The 26,473-nt window shown below is 38.3% G+C and overlaps 1 protein-coding gene across 1 annotated transcript in view; it reads left to right on the top strand.

Moving 5' to 3' along the window:
* Window positions 1-26,473, top strand: part of LOC128661553 (CLIP-associating protein 2-like) — an 898,219-nt gene that overhangs the window by 327,077 nt on the left and 544,669 nt on the right. The window contains exon 8 of the mRNA XM_053715796.1: window positions 19,120-19,179. Coding sequence (XP_053571771.1) covers window positions 19,120-19,179 — 60 coding nt within the window. The remainder of the gene's footprint in view (window positions 1-19,119; window positions 19,180-26,473) is intronic.

Below are 26,473 nucleotides of genomic sequence, written 5' to 3'. Positions count from 1 at the left end.
CAGTAGGTCTGGTGTGAGAGTAGATGCTGAGCCCTCTGACGCTTTATTAACCATATCCGAGGTACCCTCACAATGTTCTGAGTTGGGGGTGAGGGATTTGCTGTCTGAGGGAGAGATTTTCTGATTCAGGAAAGATGTTTCCTCAGACAGACTCAGATATGATGGCTTCTAAATTTAAGCTTGAACACCTCTGGTTGTTGCTCAGGGAGGTTTTAGCGACTCTGGATGATTGTGACCCTATTGTAGTTCCAGAGAAATTGTGTAAAATGGACAGATATCTAGTGGTTCCTGCCTACACTAATGTTTTTCCGGGCCCTAAGAGGATTTCGGACATTGTTGCTAAAGAGTGGTATAGACCAGGTATTCCCTTTTCTCCCCCTCCTACTTTTAAGAAAATGTTTCCCATGTCAGACACCATGCAGGATTCGTGGCAGACAGTCCCTAAGGTGGAGGGATCTATTTCTACCCTGGCTAAGCGTACAACTATACCTATTGAAGACAGTTGTGCTTTCAAAGATCCTATGGATAAAAAATTAAAGGGTCTCCTAAAGAAAATATTAATTCATCAGGGTTTTCTTCTGCAACCTATAGCGTGCATTGTTCCTGTAACTACTGCAGCTGCTTTTTGGTTCGAGGCTCTAGAGGAGGCTCTTCAGGTTGAGACCCCATTAGATGATATTCTGGATAGAATTAGGGCTCTCAAGCTAGCTAATTCTTTCATTACAGATGCCGCTTTTCAACTGGCTAAATTAGCGGCAAATAATTCAGGTTTTGACATTTTAGCTCGTAGAGAGTTATGGCATAAGTCCTGGTCTGCTGACGTGTCATCAAAATCTAAGCTTTTAGCCATCCCTTTCAAGGGTAAGACCCTATTCGGGCCCAAACGGAAAGAGATCATTTCAGACATCACTGGAGGAAAAGGCCATGCCCTTCCTCAGGATAAGACAAATAAGATGAGGACCAAACAAAATAATTTTCTTTGCTCTCGAAACTTCAAAGGTGGTCCCTCTTCCCCTGCTGCAAAGCAGGAGGGGAATTTTGCTCAATGCAAGTCAGTCTGGAGACCTAACCAGACTTGGAACAAAGGTAAACAGGCCAAGAAGCCCGCTGCTGCCACCAAGACAGCATGAAGGGGCTGCCCCCGATCCGGGACCGGATCTAGTAGGGGCAGACTTTCTCTCTTTGGTCAGGCTTGGGCAAGAGATGTTCAGGACTCCTGGGCTTTAGAAATTGTGTCCCAGGGGTATCTTTTAGACTTCAAAGATTCTCCTCCAATGGGGAGATTCCATCTTTCTCGATTGTCTGTAAACCAGACAAAAAGAGAGGCGTTCTTAAGCTGTGTAGAAGACCTATATACCATGGGAGTAATCTGCTCAGTTCCAAAAACAGAACAGGGGTAGAGGTTTTACTCCAATCTGTTTGTGGTTTCCAAAAAAGAGGGAACCTTCAGACCAATTTTAGATCTCAAGATCCTAAACAAATTCCTCAGAGTCCCATCCTTCAAGATGGAGACCATTCAGATTATTTTACCAATGATCCACCGTGGATTTAAAGGGTGCATATCTGCACATCCCTATCCACAAAGATCATCATAAGTTTCTCAGGTTCGCCTTTCTGGACAAGCATTACCAGTTTGTGGCTCTTCCCTTCGGGTTGGCCACAGCTCCCAGAATTTTCACAAAGGTGCTAGGGTCCCTTCTGGCGGTCCTAAGGCCGCGGGGCATAGCAGTGGCGCCTTATCTGGACGATATCGTAATTCAGGTGTCAACTTACCAACTAGCCAAATCTCACACGGACATCGTGTTGGCTTTTCTAAGATCTCACGGGTGGAAGGTGAACGTAAAAAAGAGTTCACTTACCCCTCTCACAAGAGTTCCTTTCCAGGGAACTCTGATAGATTCGGTAGACATGAAAATCTTTCTGACGGAGGTCAGGAAGTCAAAGATATTAACCACCTGCCGAGCTATTCATTCCATTCCTCGGCCGTCAGTGGCTCAGTGTATGGAGGTTATCGGACTAATGGTAGCGGCAATGGACATAGTTCTGTTTGCTCGCTTACATCTCAGACCACTGCAACTATGCATGGTCAAACAGTGGAATGGGTATTATGCAAATTTATCTCCTCAGATAAATCTGGATCAAGAGACCAGAGACTCTCTTCTTTGGTGGTTGTCACAGAATCATCTGTCCCAGGGAATGTGTTTCCGCAGGCCAGCATGGGTCATAGTGACGACGGACGCTAACCTATTGGGCTGGGGTGCAGTCTGGAATTCCCTGAAAGCACAGGGAGTGTGGACTCAGGAGGAGGCTCTCCTCCCAATAAATATTCTAGAATTGAGAGCAATATTCAACGCGCTTCAGGCGTGGCCTCAGCTGGCTTCGGCCAGATTCATAAGATTCCAGTCGGACAATATCACGACTGTAGCATATATCAATCATCAGGGGGGAACAAAGAGTTCTCTAGCGATGATAGAGGTTACCAAAATAATTTGATGGGCAGAGACTCACTCTTGCCATCTATCAGCAATCTATATCCCAGGAGTGGAGAACTGGGAAGCGGATTTTCTAAGTCGTCAGACTTTTCATCCGGGGGAGTGGGAACTCCATCCAGAGGTTTTTGCACAATTGATTCATCAATGGGGCACACCAGAATTGGTCTGATGGCGTCTCGTTAGAACACCAAACTTCCTTGTTACGGGTCCAGATCAAGGGATCCTCAAGCAGTATTGATAGATGCTCTAGAAGTACCTTGGTCGTTCAACCTGGCTTATGTGTTTCCACCATTTCCTCTCCTCCCTCGTCTGATTGCCAGAATCAAACAGCAGAGAGCTTCGCTGATCTTGATAGCACATGCGTGGCCACGCAGGACTTGGTATGCAGACCTGGTGGACATGTCATCTCTACCACCATGGACACTACCACTGAGACGGGACCTTCTCATTCAAGGTCCGTTCCAGCATCCAAATCTAGTTTCTCTGCGGCTGACTGCCTGGAGATTGAATGCTTGATCTTATCCAAGTGGGGATTCTCTGAGTCGGTCATAGATACCTTGATTCAGGCTGGAAAGCCTGTCACTAGGAAGATTTATCATAGGATATGGCGTAAATATCTTTATTGGTGTGAATCCAAAGGCTACTCATGGAGTAAGATCAGGATTCCTAGGATTTTGTCCTTTCTCCAAGAAGGATTGGAGAAGGGGTTATCAGCTAGTTCCCTAAAGGGACAGATATCTGCTTTGTCAATTTTACTACACAAGCGTCTGGCAGATGTTCCAGTCGTTCAGTCATTTTGTCAGGCTTTAGTTAGAATCAAGCCTGTGTTTAAACCTGTTGCTCCGCCATGGAGTTTGAATTTAGTTCTTAAAGTTCTTCAAGGGGTTCCGTTTGAACCTATGCATTCCATAGATATTAAGCTTCTATCTTGGAAAGTTCTGTTTTTAGTTGCTATCTCTTCGGCTCAAAGAGTTTCTGAACTATCTGCATTACAATGCGACTCGCCTTATCTTGTTTTTCATTCTGATAAGGTGGTTTTGTGTACCAAACCTGGATTTCTTCCTAAGGTTGTTACTAATAAAAATATTAATCAGGAAATTGTTGTTCCTTCCCTGTGTCCTAATCCTTCCTCTAAGAAGGAGCGTCTGTTGCACAACTTGGACGTGGTTCGTGCTTTGAAGTTTTACTTGCAAGCGACCAGGGATTTCTGTCAAACATCTTCGCTGTTTGTTGTCTATTCTGGAAAGCATAGAGGTCAAAAAGCTATGGCTACCTCTCTTTCTTTTTTGGCTGAAAAGCATCATCCGTTTGGCATACGAGACTGCTGGACAGCAGCCTCCTGAAAGAATTACAGCTCACTCTACTAGAGCGGTGGCTTCCACATGGACTTTTAAAAATGATGCTTCTGTTGAACAGATTTGTAAGGCTGCGACTTAGTCTTCGCTTCATACCTTTTCCAAAGTTTACAAATTTGATATTTTAGCTTCTTCGGAGGCTATTTTTGGGAGAAAAGTTCTTCAAGCAGTGGTGCCTTCTGTTTAGACATCTGTCTTGTCCCTCCCGTTCATCCGTGTCCTATAGCTTTGGTATTGTATCCCACAAGTAAAGGATGAATCCGTGGACTCGTCATACCTTATAGAAGAAAAGAACATTTATGCTTACCTGATAAATTAATTTCTTCTATGGTACGACAAGTCCACGGCCAGCCCTGTCATTTTAAGACAGATTATATTTTTTTGCTTTAATCTTCAGTCACCTCTGCACCTTTTAGTTTCTCCTTTTTCTTCTTGTACCTTCGGTCAAATGACTGGGAGGTGGAGCTAAGGGAGGAGCTATATAGATAGCTCTGCTGTGGTGCTCTTTGCCACTTCCTGTTAGCATGAGGATAATATCCCACAAGTAAAGGATGAATCCGTGGACTCGTCGTACCATAGAAGAAATTATTATTATTTTTTTTCTTGAATGGATCCTATGCTTGTGTAATCTGTAGCATCACTTCAAAGAGTGATCCCTTACACCATTTAACACTATATACAGTTTTAGGCATTTTAAAAATAAAAAAAATGACTGTGTTTTTAAATTTAGCGCTGTCATCTTTAGTGCACACCTGAAGTATAGGTACTAGAGATTAAGGTGGAGATAGGCATAACAATCAGCCTAAAGCCTTTGGCAGGTTGTTAGTGGCTACGAGAGTAACCACTGAAAGGAGTACATCTCTAGCACTCAAGAGCTTTATAGAGTTAGGTTACTGTACTTTACTGATTCATCAGACTAAATACTTATCAATATTATCCTCAGATCTCTGAAATATCAGAGTCAAATAATTGCCTTAAAACTTAACTTTTAATATTAAAACCCTACTAAAAATATGCGGAAAAAGAAGCTTATTTTAAAAACACAAGCAATAATTTGGTGACATGATGTCTGAATTATTAAATTACAGGCTTCTGTAGAGGGTATAAATAATAGATCACAACTTTATTTCATTTGTAATCTATTGCTAAGATTATATATCTGAAATCGCAGTAAAGATATAGATCAATATTATAAACTTATAAATATATCTCATATGTAAGATGGTTATGATTGTATATACGTATATGACCATTCATTCAGTGTTAAAGTGCAATTTTATTAATTAATTATTTGAAAACGGCAGTGCTTTCAATGATCGTTTGTTGAAAGTCAAATTGTGTTTCTGTAATCCATAAGTTCTATGGTTACCATCTCCTATTGTCTATCATATATAGACTTTCTCAAATATTACTTATTAGAGCAATGAGTGATATACGTATCATTTGTTAAACAACATATTCAGTTGGTTTAATTTAATGCTTATCAATATAGATCGTTTGTTTGAATAGTAATACGTGTGTATGCTGAGGAATTTATAATAATGTATTTAATTGATATAATTTGTATTTCACAGCATCATACATGGATGCTAACACATTATGCTTTTGCAGTATTTTTAGATTCTGTTGTTACCACCTATAGTTGTTAATTTGCACTTATAAAATAATGCTGCTCAAAGTTAATGGTGATATAGAACTACTCAGGGTTAATAGTAATGTAGTACTACTTTGGGTTGATATATTATCACAATAGATGAATTTTGTACATAGGTTTTGTCCCAAAATAGAGTATTTCACTTGATATTGTATTTATTTAGTACCTTTTGATTTGATATAACAATATTACGTTATTTTTTTGAGGCTTATGTGTGTCAAGTAATTTGAGATAATAATAAATTCTTATGTCCCAAGAAAGTTTGTTATAGAGTCTGCCGTTTTTAGCTGTTGGTTAATTATTTATTTGCAAATTTTAGCAATATATTGTTTGCACTTAGTTAAGTGTTGGTATTGAGTAAAGTAGATTGTATAAAAGTGATATTCTTTATTTCTTGCATATAGTATCTTGTGATTATTGCCACTTGTAATTTACTTAGATTGGTTTATTTCACCAGTCAAGTTACCTTTTTTCCTTATATTTGAGAATATTTATATAATTCCATTCACTATATACTCCAAATCATAGTTATCACTTGTTATGTTACTTAACCCAATTTGTTTCCCCAGTTCATTTACGTATTTCTCTTTGTATGAAAATATTTGTATTCATTTGTTCAATATGCATACAATGTTGCAATTTGTGCTGGTTTGTGGCATTAGGTTTTCAATGATTTTAAAATTAACTGGGGTGTAGCTAATTGTATCCTTCAGATTCACACACAGTCTGTGGGTATTTTAAATTAACCTCTCACCCACACTCAGTGACATTGATACCTAATTTCATATGAGGTTTTATGTTTGTGCCTTTTTACGGTATGGGATTCCCACTGATTTACACAAAGTCTGTTAGTCTTTGAAGCTGACCTCACACTCACACAGCAAAAATTACCACATTATATCTTGCAAGGTTATATATCTATCGCCTCTTGCGATATGGGATTCCATCAGGTGCACACACAATTAATTAATATTTATACCCCACACCCACACAGAGCAGAGTTGGTGTCTAATTTCCTACAGGGTTATTTATCTATTACTCTTTACGATATCAGATTACCACATGACTATATTATTCAATACATAGCATATTTTAAACCTCTATGTGCATGTTAATGAGGTACATAATGCATAGTCATAGGGTTAAATCAAGTGGTGTATATTAGCTGATTATCCGTTTAGGTAGAGTTTCTCATAAACCACAGCTGTTATCCACTATTTCTCTTGTTAAGTGTATCCAGTCCACGGATCATCCATTACTTGTGGGATATTCTCCTTCCCAACAGGAAATTGCAAGAGGATCACCCACAGCAGAGCTGCTATATAGCTCCTCCCCTCACTGCCATATCCAGTCATTCTCTTGCAACTCTCAACAAAGATGGACGTAGTAAGAGGAGAGTGGTGTATTATAGTTAGTTTTTTAACTTCAATCAAAAGTTTGTTATTTTTAAATGGTACCGGAGTGTACTGTTTATCTCAGGCAGTATTTAGAAGAAGAATCTGCCTGCATTTTCTACGATCTTAGCAGAAGTAACTAAGATCCATGGCTGTTCTCACATATTCTGAGGAGTGAGGTAACTTCAGAGAGGGAATGGCGTGCAGGTTTTCCTGCAATAAGGCATGTGCAGTTAATATATTTCTAGGGATGGAATTTGCTAGAAAAATGCTGCTGATACCGGATTAATGTAAGTTAAGCCTTAAATGCGACTGGTATCAGGCTTATTAACAGAGATACATACTCATATAAAAGTGTAATATAAAACGTTTGCTGGCATGTTAATCGTTTTTATATATTTTTGGTGACAAAACTTATTGGGGCCTAGTTTTTTTCCACATGGCTGGTTTGATTTTTGCCTAGAAACAGGCTTTCCACTGTTGCAATATGAGTGAGAAGGGCCTATTTTAGTGCTTTTCTGTGCAGCTAAAAATACTGACAGAGACATTCAGCTTCCCTCTGCATGATACAGGACATCTCTGAAGGGCTCAAAAGGCTTCAAAGTCGTGTTTGAGGAGGGTAACAATCACAGTAGACTGTGGCAGTTGTTGTGACTGTGTTTAAAAAACGTTTTTGTCATTTATTATTCTGTTTTTGTTATTAAGGGGTTAATCATCCATTTTCAAGTGGGTGCAATGCTCTGCTGACTTGTTACATACACTGTAAAAATTTTGTTAGTGTAACTGCCTTTTCTTTCATGTAATTAGCAAGAGTCCATGAGCTAGTGACGTATGGGATATACATTCCTACCAGGAGGGGCAAAGTTTCCCAAACCTCAAAATGCCTATAAATACACCCCTCACCACACCCACAATTCAGTTTTACAAACTTTGCCTCCGATGGAGGTGGTGAAGTAAGTTTTTGCTAGATTCTACGTTGATATGCGCTTCGCAGCAAGTTGGAGCCCGGTTTTCCTCTCAGCGTGCAGTGAATGTCAGAGGGATGTGAGGAGAGTATTGCCTATTTGAATGCAGTGATCTCCTTCTACGGGGTCTATTTCATAGGTTCTCTGTTATCGGTCGTAGAGATTCATCTCTTACCTCCCTTTTCAGATCGACGATATACTCTTATATATACCATTACCTCTGCTGATTCTCGTTTCAGTACTGGTTTGGCTTTCTACAAACATGTAGATGAGTGTCCTGGGGTAAGTAAATCTTATTTTCTGTGACACTCTAAGCTATGGTTGGGCACTTTGTTTATAAAGTTCTAAATATATGTATTCAAACATTTATTTGCCTTGACTCAGAAATGTTCAACATTCCTTATTTTTCAGACAGTCAGTTTCATATTTGGGATAATGCATTTGAATTAATCATTTTTTCTTACCTTCAAAAATTTGACTCTTTTTCCCTGTGGGCTGTTAGGCTCGCGGGGGCTGAAAATGCTTCATTTTATTGCGTCATTCTTGGCGCAGACTTTTTTGGCGCAAAAAATCTTTTCCGTTTCCGGTGTCATACGTGTCGCCGGAAGTTGCGTCATTTTTTGACGTTATTTTGCGCCAAAAATGTAGGCGTTCCGGATGTGGCGTCATTTTTGGCGCCAAAAGCATTTAGGCGCCAAATAATGTGGGCGTCTTATTTGGCGCTAAAAAATATGGGCGTCGCTTTTGTCTCCACATTATTTTAGTCTCATTTTTCATTGCTTCTGGTTGCTAGAAGCTTGTTCTTTGGCATTTTTTCCCATTCCTGAAACTGTCATTTAAGGAATTTGATCAATTTTGCTTTATATGTTGTTTTTTCTCTTACATATTGCAAGATGTCTCACGTTGCATCTGAGTCAGAAGATACTACAGGAAAATCGCTGTCTAGTGCTGGATCTACCAAAGCTAAGTGTATCTGCTGTAAACTTTTGGTAGCTATTCCTCCGGCTGTTGTTTGTATTAATTGTCATGACAAACTTGTTAATGCAGATAATATTTCCTTTAGTAAAGTACCATTGTCTGTTGCAGTTCCTTCGACATCTAAGGTGCAGAATGTTCCTGATAACATAAGAGATTTTGTTTCTGAATCCATAAAGAAGGCTATGTCTGTTATTTCTCCTTCTAGTAAACGTAAAAAATCTTTTAAAACTTCTCTCCCTACAGATGAATTTTTAAATGAACATCATCATTCTGATTCTGATGACTCTTCTGGTTCAGAGGATTCTGTCTCAGAGATTGATGCTGATAAATCTTCATATTTATTTAAAATGGAATTTATTCGTTCTTTACTTAAAGAAGTACTAATTGCTTTAGAAATAGAGGATTCTGGTCCTCTTGATACTAATTCTAAACGTTTGGATAAGGTATTTAAATCTCCTGTGGTTATTCCAGAAGTTTTTCCTGTTCCTAATGCTATTTCTGCAGTAATTTCCAAAGAATGGGATAAATTGGGTAATTCATTTACTCCTTCTAAACGTTTTAAGCAATTATATCCTGTGCCGTCTGACAGATTAGAATTTTGGGACAAAATCCCTAAAGTTGATGGGGCTATTTCTACCCTTGCTAAACGTACTACTATTCCTACGTCAGATGGTACTTCATTTAAGGATCCTTTAGATAGGAAAATTGAATCCTTTCTAAGAAAAGCTTATCTGTGTTCAGGTAATCTTCTTAGACCTGCTATATCTTTGGCTGATGTTGCTGCAGCTTCAACTTTTTGGTTGGAAACTTTAGCGCAACAAGTAACAGATCATGATTCTCATGATATTATTATTCTTCTTCAGCATGCTAATAATTTTATCTGTGATGCCATTTTTGATATTATCAGAGTTGATGTCAGGTTTATGTCTCTAGCTATTTTAGCTAGAAGAGCTTTATGGCTTAAGACTTGGAATGCTGATATGGCTTCTAAATCAACTCTACTTTCCATTTCTTTCCAGGGTAACAAATTGTTTGGTTCTCAGTTGGATTCTATTATCTCAACTGTTACTGGTGGGAAAGGAACTTTTTTACCACAGGATAAAAAATCTAAAGGTAAAAACAGGGCTAATAATCGTTTTCGTTCCTTTCGTTTCAACAAAGAACAAAAGCCTAGTCCTTCATCCTCAGGAGCAGTTTCAGTTTGGAAACCATCTCCAGTCTGGAATAAATCCAAGCCTGCTAGAAAGGCAAAGCCTGCTTCTAAGTCCTCATGAAGATGCGGCCCTCATTCCAGCTCAGCTGGTAGGGGGCAGGTTACGTTTTTTCAAAGAAATTTGGATCAATTCTGTTCACAATCTTTGGATTCAGAGCATTGTTTCAGAAGGGTACAGAATTGGTTTCAAGATGAGACCTCCTGCAAAGAGATTTTTTCTTTCCCGTATCCCAGTAAATCCAGTGAAAGCTCAAGCATTTCTGAATTGTGTTTCAGATCTAGAGTTGGCTGGAGTAATTATGCCAGTTCCAGTTCCGGAACAGGGGATGGGGTTTTATTCAAATCTCTTCATTGTACCAAAGAAGGAGAATTCCTTCAGACCAGTTCTGGATCTAAAAATATTGAATCGTTATGTAAGGATACCAACGTTCAAGATGGTAACTGTAAGGACTATCTTGCCTTTTGTTCAGCAAGGGCATTATATGTCCACAATAGATTTACAGGATGCATATCTGCATATTCCGATTCATCCAGATCATTATCAGTTCCTGAGATTCTCTTTTCTGGACAAGCATTACCAGTTTGTGGCTCTGCCGTTTGGCCTAGCTACAGCTCCAAGAATTTTTACAAAGGTTCTCGGTGCCCTTCTGTCTGTAATCAGAGAACAGGGTATTGTGGTATTTCCTTATTTGGACGATATCTTGGTACTTGCTCAGTCTTTACATTTAGCAGAATCTCATACGAATCGACTTGTGTTGTTTCTTCAAGATCATGGTTGGAGGATCAATTTACCAAAAAGTTCATTGATTCCTCAGACAAGGGTAACCTTTCTGGGTTTCCAGATAGATTCAGTGTCCATGACTCTGTCTTTAACAGACAAGAGACGTCTAAAATTGATTTCAGCTTGTCGAAACCTTCAGTCACAATCATTCCCTTCGGTAGCCTTATGCATGGAAATTCTAGGTCTTATGACTGCTGCATCGGACGTGATCCCCTTTGCTCGTTTTCACATGCGACCTCTTCAGCTCTGTATGCTGAATCAATGGTGCAAGGATTACACAAAGATATCTCAATTAATATCTTTAAAACCGATTGTTCGACACTCTCTAACGTGGTGGACAGATCACTATCGTTTAATTCAGGGGGCTTCTTTTGTGCTTCCGACCTGGACTGTAATTTCAACAGATGCAAGTCTCACAGGTTGGGGAGCTGTGTGGGGATCTCTGACGGCACAAGGAGTTTGGGAATCTCAGGAGGTGAGATTACCGATCAATATTTTGGAACTCCGTGCAATTTTCAGAGCTCTTCAGTTTTGGCCTCTTCTGAAGAGAGAATCGTTCATTTGTTTTCAGACAGACAATGTCACAACTGTGGCATACATCAATCATCAAGGAGGGACTCACAGTCCTCTGGCTATGAAAGAAGTATCTCGAATTTTGGTTTGGGCGGAATCCAGCTCCTGTCTAATCTCTGCGGTTCATATCCCAAGTGTAGACAATTGGGAAGCGGATTATCTCAGTCGCCAAACGTTGCATCCGGGCGAATGGTCTCTTCACCCAGAGGTATTTCTTCAGATTGTTCAAATGTGGGAACTTCCAGAAATAGATCTGATGGCGTCTCATCTAAACAAGAAACTTCCCAGATATCTGTCCAGATCCCGGGATCCTCAGGCGGAGGCAGTGGATGCATTATCACTTCCTTGGAAGTATCATTCTGCCTATATCTTTCCGCCTCTAGTTCTTCTTCCAAGAGTAATCTCCAAGATTCTGAAGGAATGCTCGTTTGTTCTGCTGGTAGCTCCGGCATGGCCTCACAGGTTTTGGTATGCAGATCTTGTCCGGATGGCCTCTTGCCAACCGTGGACTCTTCCATTAAGACCAGACCTTCTGTCACAAGGTCCTTTTTTCCATCAGGATCTGAAATCCTTAAATTTAAAGGTATGGAGATTGAACGCTTGATTCTTGGTCAAAGAGGTTTCTCTGACTCTGTGATTAATACTATGTTACAGGCTCGTAAATCTGTATCTAGAGAGATATATTATAGAGTCTGGAAGACTTATATTTCTTGGTGTCTTTCTCATCATTTTTCTTGGCATTCTTTTAGAATTCCGAGAATTTTACAGTTTCTTCAGGATGGTTTAGATAAGGGTTTGTCTGCAAGTTCCTTGAAAGGACAAATCTCTGCTCTTTCTGTTCTTTTTCACAGAAAGATTGCTATTCTTCCTGATATTCATTGTTTTGTACAAGCTTTGGTTCGTATAAAACCTGTCATTAAGTCAATTTCTCCTCCTTGGAGTTTGAATTTGGTTCTGGGAGCTCTTCAAGCTCCTCCGTTTGAACCTATGCATTCATTGGACATTAAATTACTTTCTTGGAAAGTTTTGTTCCTTTTGGCCATCTCTTCTGCCAGAAGAGTTTCTGAATTATCTGCTCTTTCTTGTGAGTCTCCTTTTCTGATTTTTCATCAGGATAAGGCGGTGTTGCGAACTTCTTTTGAATTTTTACCTAAAGTTGTGAATTCCAACAACATTAGTAGAGAAATTGTGGTTCCTTCATTATGTCCTAATCCTAAGAATTCTAAGGAGAAATCATTGCATTCTTTGGATGTTGTTAGAGCTTTGAAATATTATGTTGAAGCTACTAAATCTTTCCGAAAGACTTCTAGTCTATTTGTTATCTTTTCCGGTTCTAGAAAAGGCCAGAAAGCTTCTGCCATTTCTTTGGCATCTTGGTTGAAATCTTTAATTCATCTTGCCTATGTTGAGTCGGGTAAAACTCCGCCTCAGAGGATTACAGCTCATTCTACCAGGTCAGTTTCTACTTCCTGGGCGTTTAGGAATGAAGCTTCGGTTGATCAGATTTGCAAAGCAGCAACTTGGTCCTCTTTGCATACTTTTACTAAATTCTACCATTTTGATGTATTTTCTTCTTCTGAAGCAGTTTTTGGTAGAAAAGTACTTCAGGCAGCGGTTTCAGTCTGAATCTTCTGCTTATGTTTTTCATTAAACTTTATTTTGGGTGTGGATTATTTTCAGCAGGAATTGGCTGTCTTTATTTTATCCCTCCCTCTCTAGTGACTCTTGTGTGGAAAGATCCACATCTTGGGTAATCATTATCCCATACGTCACTAGCTCATGGACTCTTGCTAATTACATGAAAGAAAACATAATTTATGTAAGAACTTACCTGATAAATTCATTTCTTTCATATTAGCAAGAGTCCATGAGGCCCGCCCTTTTTTTGTGGTGGTTATGATTTTTGTATAAAGCACAATTATTCCAATTCCTTATTTTATATGCTTTCGCACGTTTTTATCACCCCACTTCTTGGCTATTCGTTAAACTGAATTGTGGGTGTGGTGAGGGGTGTATTTATAGGCATTTTGAGGTTTGGGAAACTTTGCCCCTCCTGGTAGGAATGTATATCCCATACGTCACTAGCTCATGGACTCTTGCTAATATGAAAGAAATGAATTTATCAGGTAAGTTCTTACATAAATTATGCTTTTTCACTGTTATTTCAAATTTTGTCAAAATTTGTTTCTCTTAAAGGCACAGTAACGTTTTTTATATTGCTTGTTAACTTGCTTTAAAGTGTTTTCCAAGCTTGCTAGTCTCATTGCTAGTCTGTACAAACATGTCTGAAACAGAGGATACTTGTTCATTATGTTTAAAAGCCATGGTGGAGTCCCATAGGAGAATGTGTACTAAATGTATTGATTTCACCTTAAACAGTAAAGATCAGTCTTTATCTATAAAAGAATTGTCACCAGAGGGGTCTGTCGAGGGGGAAGTTATGCCGACTCTATTTCCTCGGCTCGAAGAGTCTCGGAGTTATCTGCCTTACATTATGATTCTCCTTATCTGATCATTCATTCAGATAAAGTTGTTCTGCATACAAAACCTGGGTTTTTACCTAAGGTGGTTTCTAACAAGAATATCAATCAAGAGATTGTTGTTCCATCATTATGTCCTAATCCTTCTTCAAAGAAGGAACGTCTTTTGCATAATCTAGACGTAGTCCGTGCCTTGAAGTTTTACTTACAGGCTACTAAAGATTTTCGCCAAACATCTAACCTGTTTGTTGTTTACTCTGGACAGAGGAGAGGTCAGAAAGCCTCGGCAACCTCTCTTTCTTTTTGGATTCGGAGTATAATCCGTTTAGCCTATGAGACTGCTGGACAGCAGCCTCCTGAAAGGATTACAGCTCATTCTACTAGAGCTGTGGCTTCCACCTGGGCCTTTAAAAATGAGGCCTCTGTTGAACAGATTTGCAAGGCTGCAACTTGGTCTTCACTTCATACTTTTTCCAAATTTTACAAATTTGATACTTTTGCTTCTTCGGAGGCTGTTTTTGGGAGAAAAGTTCTACAGGCAGTGGTTCCTTCCGTTTAAGTTCCTGCCTTGTCCCTCCCATCATCTGTGTACTTTAGCTTTGTTATTGGTATCCCACAAGTAATGGATGATCCGTGGACTGGATACACTTAACAAGAGAAAACATAATTTATGCTTACCTGATAAATTTATTTCTCTTGTAGTGTATCCAGCCCACGGCCCGCCCTGTCCTTTTCAGGCAGGTCTAAATTTTAATTAAACTACAGTCACCACTGCACCCTATGGTTTCTCCTTTCTCGGCTTGTTACGGTCGAATGACTGGATATGGCAGTGAGGGGAGGAGCTATATAGCAGCTCTGCTGTGGGTGATCCTCTTGCAACTTCCTGTTGGGAAGGAGAATATCCCACAAGTAATGGATGATCCGTGGACTGGATACACTACAAGAGAAATAAATTTATCAGGTAAGCATAAATTATGTTTTTCGCTATTTTTGTATGTTAGTTCAGTGGTTTAAATATTCAAAATTATCTCTCTGTGAAATTATCGCTATGCGATTTAGCTAATATATTGAAAGCCTGTAAGCATGAGTTTAGTCAAAAGTCACCAGTTAAAGCTGCCGCTAAAATACAGGAGTTTGCATTGACTCCTCACCAATTCCCTAAGTCCCTAACATGTTTTGCCATCTAGCACGGCTTTCTCAAAGGGTTAACTTGATCTGTACAGTCCTTGATCTGTACAGTACTATATAAATCTGGAGATTATGAGTATGGAAAATAGTACTGGTAAAGGATACAATCCAGTGTAGTACAGGTATTAGGCACAAGGGGGGGGGGGCAGGCTTGAGCGTATTCAAAGTCACAATACAGTTAAGCAACAACAAGGCAAACAATTCAGCCTGGTACAAGTAGTTATGGCAAAGCATAGTTAATATCCAGGTCTGAGATCAAAGGGAAAAAGTACAAAAGGGCAGAGAAAAAGCAAATTCCAGAATTTTAATTTAAGTATGTAACAGAGAGCAATCCAAATAGCAAGCACAAAACATACCGAGTAGCAACTCAATACTGGGCAATAACTTTTTGAAGGGCTAAGTTTATATTGTGTGAAAGAAATTGCCAATTATCCGAGGCTGCAAGCAGATAGAGCCAAAGAGATGGAAAACAAAAAACTAATCAAAGAAGAAGGTTGCATCCCAAGTGCACAGAAAAAGAAAAGGCCCAGGAAGCTGAGGTTTCAGGTTCGATCCAAGGGTGTGACATGGGGCCATACTGTACTTTTTCAGGAGGCTTTGGCAAACTCAGTTCAGGCCCCTTAGATACAGTACATCATTTTACAGAGGTGTCACCAGTTGGTCTCACCCTCCTCGAGAAAGATTCTGCCTGTCTCTAATTCAAATGGATCCTTTATAGGTCAGAGCTTTCTTTCTTGGCATGTGTATCAGACCTAGAAGCTCTGGGAACAGAATCAAGGGTTCTATTTCAACCTGTTCTTTTCAATATGTGGCACTTCCCTTTGGTCTTGCAATAGCACCAAGAACCTTCACAAAAAAAGTTATTTTGTTGGCAGTGAGATCTCAAGGGTTTGTAGCAGCTCCTTACCAACATTATGGTACAACAACAAAGTTCTTCAGTTCCTTGGTTTTCAACTTTGAAAAATCAACCTCCCAAAGCGTTATTTAATTCCTCAAACCAAGTTTTCTGTCCTTGGTTTCTGCCTAGATTAGTTAGACTGTTAGCTCAATTAGACTGTATATAAAGAATCATTATACTGTAGATGATATCGGGAAAAAAATGATAAGATCAAGGTAATTAAAACTCCAGGTCATGTGGAATCCACCCAAGGGTTCTAAGGGAATTAAGCACTAAACCCCTACTCTTTATTTTTTAAGCCTCTGTATCCTCAGGCATAGTACCCTACCACTGGTGTAAAGCTATATATTTATATTAGATGATTTTGAAAGAAGACTAGAGTCCATCAAATTCATCATATACAGAGATTACTTGATTTATAATAAATAAACTGACAATTGAGCTTACATTAGATAATAAGAAAGCCTACTGATTTAAAACAAGCAACACATCCCTAAATTCTGTTTAAGCCAGAAATTTATCTAAGCCATTTTTAAATTGATCTAAGGTATTGGAAGTTGCTACCTCCTTAGGCAAGGTGTTCCACAATTTGATTGTAATTACTGTGAAAAAAGTTATGTTGCTGGAAATTAAATCTCCTTTCCTCTAGCCTTAAATTGTGACCTCTTGTCACATAGAACTGGAATAAAATAAATAGTGCTTTTGCCAACTCTGTATATGGGCTTTGTATATATTTATATAAATTATATATAATGCACCTTTTTTCTAGAGTAAACTGACCCAATTTGGCTAACCTTTCTTCATAGTTTAAATTCTCCATTCCCTTATTAGTTTTTTTTGCCGTTCTGTGAGCTTTGTCTAATTCTGCAATGTCCCTTTTTAAAATTAGTCCCCAGAGCTGCACTCTCTAGTCTAGTCCAATTTGAATAATAGGTATCCTGCATATTTTTACTTTCAAAATAACCATTACCAATATTACATCTAAAAAATTAATCACAAACTACCCCAGTATTTTGCAAGATCTTGGGATTCACAAGCGACTCTCATAGATACTTTACTGAATACATGTTTGTTCTGATTTACATTTGTCCTCTTCTTTTACTTTCCAGCGTAATAACCAAGATATAACAATAACGGCCCTCTATCATACTTTTTTCTTCATAATGGCTTTGCAGGATATCGTATGCAGATCTAGTCCATATGTGCTTAAGCCAGCTTAGGTGTCTTCTCTCTCAACCTCCCTTCTTTCATCAAGACCTCAAATCTCTAAAATTGACGGCATGGCAATTAAACTCCTGATTTTGTCTCAAAGGGATTTCTCTGTTGAAGCTCGAAATGTCTGATCAAGACACTTTGAATCAAGTCCAAAATACTATTACATTGTACGTTTATTACCAAGTGTTGAAAACTTTCCTTACTTGACTAAGCATTACCATTGGAACTCTTTGGAATTCATTGTGTATTACAATTTTTACAGGATGGCCTGGAAAAAGGTTTATCAGCAATCTCCCTTAAATGTCAAATTCTGGTCTTGTATTGCAAAAAGATTCCTAAACTTCCTAACCGTTAGGATAAGACCAGCTATCAGATCAGGTTCTCCTCTGTCTGGTTTTGAGAGTTCTTAAGGCTCTACCTTTTAAACATATGCATTATCTTGATATTCAACATTTATCTTGGAAGGTTATTTTTCTCTTTAAAATTTCCTTGGCCACATTTATCTTGGAAGGTTATTTTTCTCTTTAAAATTTCCTCGGCCATAAAAGTTTCTGAAATTTCTGTGCTATCCTGTGATTCCTCTTACCTGATTTTTCATCGGAAAAAGGCAGTTTTGAGAACCAGTTATTCTTTCCTTCATAATGTGGCACCTCTGGATAACATTAATCAGGTAACTGTGGTTCTATCTCTCTGTCCAGCACCAAGAAATGCTAAAGAGGGATTGCTTCACAGCTTGGATATGGTCAGGGCCTAAAATTTTTATCTTTAGGCTACAAAATAATTTAGATTTTTTTCTTCTTTGTTAACTTTCTTCTTTTCTCTCATCCTCACAAGGGACAGAAGGCTACAGCAATTACTTTAGCTGTTTGGCTTAAAGCTTTGATTCATATAGCAAACTTGGTAGTGGGGAAGTCTCTCCTATAGCTAATTACTGCACATTCTGCTAGAGCAGTTGCCACACTCTTGGGGGTCTATTTATTATACTGCGGACAGACATTATACAATGTAGTGTATCATGTCTGCCGCACATCGATAAATGCCGACAGCATATGCTGTCGGCAATTATCATTGCACAAGCAGTTCTTGTGAACTGCTGGTGCAATGCCGCCCCCTGCAGATTGGCCGCTAGCAGGGGGTGTCAGTCAACCTGATCGTATTCGATCGGGTTGATTTCTGCCCACCGCCTCAGAGCAGGAGGTCAGGTTATGGAGCGGCGGTCTTTAGACCGCTGCTTCATAACTTCAGGCTCGCCGTAAACAAGGGGCATCAAGCTCCATATGGAGCTTGATAAATTGACCCCTTAGGTTTTCTGGAATGAAGCTGCTATTGAATAAATTTGTAAGGCAGCTACTTCGGCATCCTTGCATACTTTTACCAAATATTAGCATTCTGACACTTGCCTCTTGTGAGGCTGCTTTTAGTAGTAAAGTTTTGCAGACTGCTGTGCCTTTTTATCACTTTTACCTTAACTGTTAAACCACCCTATTTCATGGTGGTCTTGTGGACTTCACACTTTTCTATAGGATCCCACCGCTTGTGGACTCTGAGCATCTTTTGAAAAAAATGTATGCTTACTTGATAAATTAATTTTTTTCATGAGATTCATGATGGTGAGATTCTGCAAGACCTGCACTTGTTTTTTCTGTTCAGTTAATGGCAGCTCTATCTTTCCTACTTTGATTAATTACTTTAATCTAACGTGATGGCTTGTGAACTCTCACTATCATAAAATAAATTAATTTATCAGGTAAGCATACATTTTGTTTTTGAATGTTAAAGTGCTGTACATTGCTTTTTTTTCTTATATTTTTTATTTTACTATAATATAAATATAAAAAGCAACAAGAAATATACACAACCATGAAATGTGAGAAAAAATGTATTGAATTTTTTTGTCCTAGTGACTGATTATCTCTTCTTTTTTCCTCCACAGACGCTGTTTTGAGTTTTTAGAAATGCTTTTGCAAGAATGGCATACTCATTCATTAGAACGGTAATTCATTTTACTTTAGTTGTTTATCTTTTTAAATGGTTGTAAAATACAGTTGCTAGAGAAGAACATTTAAATATTTCTCAGCCATATAGAAGAGTGATGTCTGCTGTTTAAGTTATTCATATTTTTATAGGATATTATGTCTACTAATAGTTATGTACAAGATCTATTTAGTTGAAGGAGACAGTGAGTCAAAATTAAACGTACAGTAAATCAATTTGATAGAGTGTGAAATTTTAACCAACATTCTGATGTATTTTTGTTATCAGTTTTGTTTAGTTCTCTTGGTATCCATTGCTAAAGAGTAATCCTACTTTAGCTCAGGAACGTTTACATGTCTTTAGCCATCTGACAACAGTGTTTGCAACATTGATTATAGCAATGTTATAATTAGCAAACACTTTTGCCATTGGATGCTAAACACACGTGCAGACTTCAAAGTTTCTATTATGCTACTTATCTTTACTCTTCAAAGGATTCCATGTGAACAAAGCAAATTTGATAATGGAAGTGAACTTGAACTTGTTAAATTAAATGTTCTTTCTGAATCATGAATGTGTAATTTTGACTTTATTGTCTTTTTAACTGCAAAAGAAAGGAAATGAGGTTAGGAGGAATTGTAAACTTTTGTAAGGAGAATAATAGTTTTGCTGCAACTTTTGACTGATTATAATAAATGTAAATTAATAACACAAGCTAGTGCTTTATAATAGATTCAGTGTTTATGTCCTCATTGTATCTTTTGTTAAAAACGAGGGACATAAGCTCAGGGGCGTGCAAAAGTCTGGATAGCATTCTTACAAAACAGCAGTTTTGTAAGAATGCTATCCATTTGCAAGGTCAAGGGAGATACTTACCTAGGTATCTATTCAACAAAGAATGCCAATGGGAACAAAGCTATTTTGATAATAAAAGTAAAATGGGACTTTTAAAATTGTATGCTCTGTCTTAATTACAAAACAAATATTTTTTTGGGTTTTATATCCTTTTTACTTATAATGGGAATAGTTACACAACATTTCACTGTATTTACTGTTTACAAATAATTATTTTATGATAAGAATAAATGTTTGTTTTTTTTTTAAATCCTGCTTAAAGATTTAATATTTTTTTACAGTTATAAGCAGTTCCTGTATGTTTTATTTCTAATTTATTAATTTCTTTATAATAGATTTATAATAGATTTTATTGAAATGCATTGACTGCATACAAACAGGATTCAACAATAATTCCAATCCAAATCAGAATTAGTTTTGGTTTATTTCCATATTAATGCAATCGTTCCCCTGCTTGAAATGTCAATCTTGCAGGCTCATTAAAGGGACACTGAACCCAAATTTTTACTTTCGTGATTCAGATAGAGCATGCAATTTTAAGCAACTTTCTAATTTACTCCTACTATCAAATTTTCTTCATTCTCTTGGTAAGTTTAGATGTTGGCCCATTTTTGGTGAACAACCTGAGTTGTCCTTGCTGATTGGACAGCACCAGAAAACAAGTTCTGTCCAGTGTCCTAAACCAACAATTGGCTGGTTCCTTAGCATAGATGCCTTCTTTTTCAAATAAAGATAGCAAGAGAACGAAGAAAATTAATTGCTTAAAATTGCATGCTCATATAAATCACCAAAGGAAAAAAAATGTAGTGTCCCTTCAAGAAGCCAGCTACTGACTGAATTAGGGATTTATTTTATACAGTAATAGGAATAGGCTGTGGTTTATATTCAACACTTGAGATTTTCCTAGTAATAATAAATAATAGCGTTAAGAAGTAGCTTCTATTTTTAGCTAAATTCACTATGTAAATGAAATTCAAATTATTGGAAGAGGCTACATAGAGTAGGTACTACCATAGCATGATCATCTGACACCAGTGTCATTTTCTGGTAAGTGTGCAGTTGTAAAACCTTGTTGGTTTCATTTTAAATTGTGAAGAAAGTTAAACATATTCATATAAGGGCTTGATAATCAAAAACATTGATGGCATGAAGAAAAATTTTGCATTGCAAGTGTCTCTCCATAACATCGAAAACTTTGCAATATATTTTCATTATTTATTGTGCCCCCTTTTTTTTATGTAATTTAGCTTTGAAAATTGAGCAATTTCTAATTCTCAGAATTTGGAATGCACCCTGCTGACTTCTCAGTGCTAACCCTGCTATATATCTGTCCCTAACTGGCTTTATCAGATAACAATTGCAGTTATACAAACTTAAAGAGACACTCAGGTTAAATTAAATTTTCATGATTCAGATGCAGCATGTAATTTTAAACAACTTTCCAATTTACTTCCATTAAAAAAAATGTGCACAGTCTTTTATATTTACAATTTTTGAGTCACCAGATCCTACTGAGTATGTGCAAAAATTCACAGACTATACGTATATGCATTTGTGATTGGCTGATTGCTATCACATGGTACAAGGGGAGTGGAAATATACATAACTTTGAAATTTGTTATAAAAAATCTACTACTCATTTGAAGCTCAGACTAAGTGCTTTTGCATTGTCTTGTTATCTTGCATTTGTTGATTATGCAAATCTAATTTGTTGACTGGTCCTTGGACTGGACCAGGATTAGCTTTGTTGTTTGCAGGCTAAAGCCCAAATTGGCTTCTCCAAATAAGGCAAACAATGGGTGGAGTTTGGCAGTTGAAAATTGCATTAAAAATGATGTTAATTTGTTTTAAAATGTTCAGACTTGGCTGATATGTTATTCTGTTGCATCACAACATAAATATTTTTTTAATTACAAGGTGTTTACTGTCCCTACTGTATTACTGTAATTACTGCACATCTGGGTAGTGCTTAAAGGGCCATTATACACTCATTTTTTCTTTGCATAAATGTTTTGTAGATGATCTATTTATAAAGCCCATAAAGTTTGTTTTTTAAAAAAATGTATACGTTTGCTTATTTTTAAATAACAATGCTCTGATTTTCAGACTCCTAACCAAGCCCCAAAGTTTTATTTGAATACTGTTAGCTACCTTCTCCAGCTTGCTCCTGTTTGTGTAAAGGGTCTTTTCATATGCAAAAGAAGGGGGAGAGGGGTGTCTTATTTCCCACTTGCAGTGGGCTTTCCAACTACCTTTTCAACAGAGCTAAACTGAAAGCTTCTAAGTACGTTTTTAAACCATTTTATACTGGATTTTTATATCAGTATCTGTGCATCTTATTCTTTATAGTAGTGTCTATTACATGCAGTTATATGAAAATGAGTGTATACTGTCCCTTTAATGCATATAAGTTAAGTTGACTGCATCCTACATGGATGTTATGTCCCAAGGCAGACCATGCTGTGGTCTGAGATGTAATTGCAGAAATCCAGCATGTTTGCAGAAATAGACTCATGCAGGAACTTTTTGTGCTTTCATTTGCAGCGCTGCTCCACATCAGGCTGTTTTCTTCAAACAGTGCTAAGCTCTGGCTGCACTGTGTAAGTTTCCCTTAGCTGTTTGAAGAAAGCAGTCAAATATCGAGCAACACTTCAAAGCGTCAGCTCATTCATTGGCTCTCAGGGATACATTTTAACCTCCTCCTAGCCTTTTCCAAGTCTGCAAAGATGTGTCTCCTGAATGTAAGATATTCTTATGAAAAATGCACATATTTTATTACTACATTTTTACCTTATAATTATGTGATGTTAGACCAAGAGCAAAGGAAACAAAGGGATTCAAGATAAAATTGTTTTATCTGCAGCTAATGTTCAAAGCTATTTTCAACTGTTGCAATATATCGTAGAAGCTTAACAATTGCTTTATTCTTCAAATAATCAAAACACTGCAATTGTGCTGGTGCTTATGGTTTTCTAGCTTCTAGGAAAATATTTGAAAAACTTCTTGAGTTACCAGAACCTTGTCAGTTCAGATATTTAAAAAGAAAAAAAGATAGTTTTGGTTTAATCAGTTTCAAACATAAATGGTAAAGCTAAATTACTGGAATACAACTTGGTATCTATATTCATTAGTGAGATATGATGGTAGTTTTTGCATGTTTCTTGTCTTTATCTTGTTTAGAGATTGTGATAATTGATGCTTAAATAATTCTGTGTGACAGCTTTCCAGGTTTCTGACATTTTTTATAGATGATGCCCAAGAACCCATCTTAGGTCTAGAACCTCAAGAGTCTTGAGTGAAGTAATAGCTGTGAGAACTTCTTTTTTGAAAATGGAGCAACAAGGTTTTTTGTGCCACTATGTCAGACTTTTTTCAGGAGTTGCAGGGTGGAAAGAAATGTTCAAATGTTTTCCAAAAATGTCAAAGCAAGTGTTGAATATTCCTGTGAATTATAGATTGAAGCATACAATAATACAAACACCTCCCCTAAGGGAGATACAACGGGTTTTACCTTGAAATTGACAGCATGGAGACCATGCTTGGGAAGTCTGTTGTCTGAGTACTATGTCTGAGTACTAGCAGTGTTGCCTGGTGCGCACACCAAACTGGCCTTAGAGGGGACACTGATATATATATATATATATATATATATATATATATATATATATATATATATATATATATATCTCAAAGAGAGAGAAAAAAACAGGGTTGTTCAAAGAGTGGCTTCTTGTTACAGCAAATTTTGTAACAATGAATTTGGATGATCATGAACAATCTCCAAGTCCTTTGTGACAACCCCCAAAAAGTCTTGATTTTTATATTGGAACCCAGTTGCAGCAGAACAGCACTTCCTTACAATCACAACCCTCAGGAAAACCTGGATTTGGGAACAGGATCCTGAAAAGTCAGTGGTGGCACAGAGGCCTTTAATAATAAAAGGGCAAAGACAGAGGCAAAGTCAAAACAATCCAAAGTTGGGGCAGGCAGCAGGCACACTCACCGCAAAACTCTGTGGCAAGAAGGAGAGGGGAAGACAGTCGTAGGCCGGCGATAGGAGGCCCGGGAGGCAGAGACCATCACCGCACCACCCCTAGGATGCCACGAAAGTCATTAGAGGGTAAGTGACCAGCTGTGCCGTAACAGAGCCCCCTCATCAGACCCGACCTCAGGGCACGAAACGGGGTTGGCCAACCAGGATGTCTCAGATGAAAATCTTTGACTTTTGCAGGAGCATGGACATTCCTGGCTGGCTCCCAGGATCGCTCCTCCGGACCATTTCCTTTCCAGTGGATGAGATATTCCAGGCATCCCCTACGACACCTGAAGTCAAGGATTTCCTGGACTTCAAACTCTTCCGAAAAATCAACCATCACTGGAATAGTTGGAGCGGCAACACTTGATGGAAAATGGTTGGGTCTCCAAGGCTTCAACAGAGACACATGAAACACCAGATGTAACCGGTAGGAGGCAGGGAGATCCAAGCAGACAGTCACTGGAGAAATTACTTTGGTCACTGAAAAAGGCCCTATGTAGCGTGGTCCTAATTTCCACGAAGGATAGGACATGCGCAAATTCTGTGTGGATAGCCAGACTTTATCCCCCAGCGCATAGGTAGGTGTTGGGGACCTCTTTTGGTTGGCGTATCCTTTATAACGTTGTTGTGCCATCTTTAAGGTATCAATTAGTATCTGCCTTTGTTGTTTAAGTTTGTTTAAACGCAAGGCCACATCAGGTACTGTGTTGGTACATGGCAACTCGGGGAAGGCACATGGATGGAAACCGTAGTTGGCATAAAAAGGCGTGACCTTAATAGAATGATGCATGTGGTTATTGTAAGAGAATTCTGCTGTAGGCAGTAAAGACAGCCAATCATCTTGAAGGTATGTGGTAAAGCAACAGAGGTATTGCTCCAAAGTCTGGTTGGTACGCTTAGTCTGCCCATTGGTCTGGGGGTTATAAGCTGATGATAAGCAACGCTGGATCTTGAGATGACTGCAAAAATAGGACCAGAAACTGAACTGAGAACGTCGGTCAGTGATGATTGACTGAGGCAATCCATGCAGGCGGTAGATGTTTTGTAGAAACAAGTAGATGGTTTTGGCAGCAAAAGGAAGTCCAATGGAGGTAATGAAATGTGCCATCTTAGTAAATCTATTGACTACCACCAGGATGGTATTGTGTTTGTATTTGTATGACAGAGGTAGATCCACAATAAAGTCCATGGCTATGTCTGTCCATGGACCTCAAAGAACTGTGTTTTTGGTGTTTTTGAATGTGCACATATGTCACAGGTTAAGACATATTCCCTGGTATCAGTCTTGATGGATGGCCACCAATAGTAACGACTAATACTTTCTAGTGTTTGCGTAATTCCACCATGACCTGCGGAAGGACTGTCATGGAATTGATTGAGATCGAAGCGAGGGTGGCACATACACCTGTTTATCGTGGTACCATATTCCTTTTTTTGGATCAGAGATGGAATGATAGCAGGTGGTTCAGCACTTAGGTTCCGTATCCGATCTAGAAGTGAGACTTGTATTGCGAGAAATTGAAGAGGGGGTAAGATAGTGTCTTGAGTTTGGTCAGTGCTGTAAGTATCCTCATATAGGCGTGATAAGGCATCTGCTTTTAAATTCTTGGATCCAGGACAGTAGGTAATTTGAAGATTGAATCTAGAAAAGAACAAAGCCCAGCGGGCTTGACAAGGGCATAATCTTTTAGCAGCATGAAGATATTCTAGATTACGGTGATCCGTATACACTGTAACAGGTATAGGAGATCCCTCTAATGGATGACGCCATTCTTCTAAAGTCCCTTTGATTGCAAGAAGTTCCCTCTCACCTACATTATAATTCTTCCCCGCAGGCAGGAGTTTTCAAGAGTAGAATGCTACCGGATGTAGCCGCTCATCCTTTTCCCCTCTTTGAGAAAGGATACCCCCAACAGCAATGTCAGAGGCATCTACCTCAAGATAGAAAGCTTTGGTAGTGTCTGGTTGTACCAGAATAGGTGCTTGGGTGAATGATTTTTTTTAGTTTTTCGAAGGCCTCTCGAGCTTGAGTTGTCCATATAAATTTGTCATATTTCTTAGTCAGGGTGGTTATGGGAGAGCATATTTGGGAGAAACCTCTGGTAAAGCGTCTGGAAAAATTTGCGATCCCTAGAAAACGTTGTACAGATTTATTATCTTTCGGTACGGCCATTCCAAAATAGTTGTAATTTTACAGGGATCCATTTGGATCTGTCCAGGAGTGATAATGTAGCCCAGGAATTCTACAGATTCCGTATCAAATACGCATTTTTCCAGTTTAGTATATAATCCATGTTCACGGAGATGGAGCAGTACCCTCTTCATGTGTTCAAGGTGTTCAGCAGGAGAAGAGGAAAAACTTAGGATATAATCTAAATAAATAATTACAAAGGAATCCAAAATGTCCTGAAAAAAATCATTC

The sequence above is a fragment of the Bombina bombina genome, chromosome 5 (genome assembly GCF_027579735.1).
Source record: "Bombina bombina isolate aBomBom1 chromosome 5, aBomBom1.pri, whole genome shotgun sequence".
NCBI lineage: Eukaryota > Metazoa > Chordata > Amphibia > Anura > Bombinatoridae > Bombina > Bombina bombina.
The sequence above is the reverse complement of the archived record's forward strand: the minus strand, read 5'-3'. Positions and strand labels throughout refer to the sequence as shown.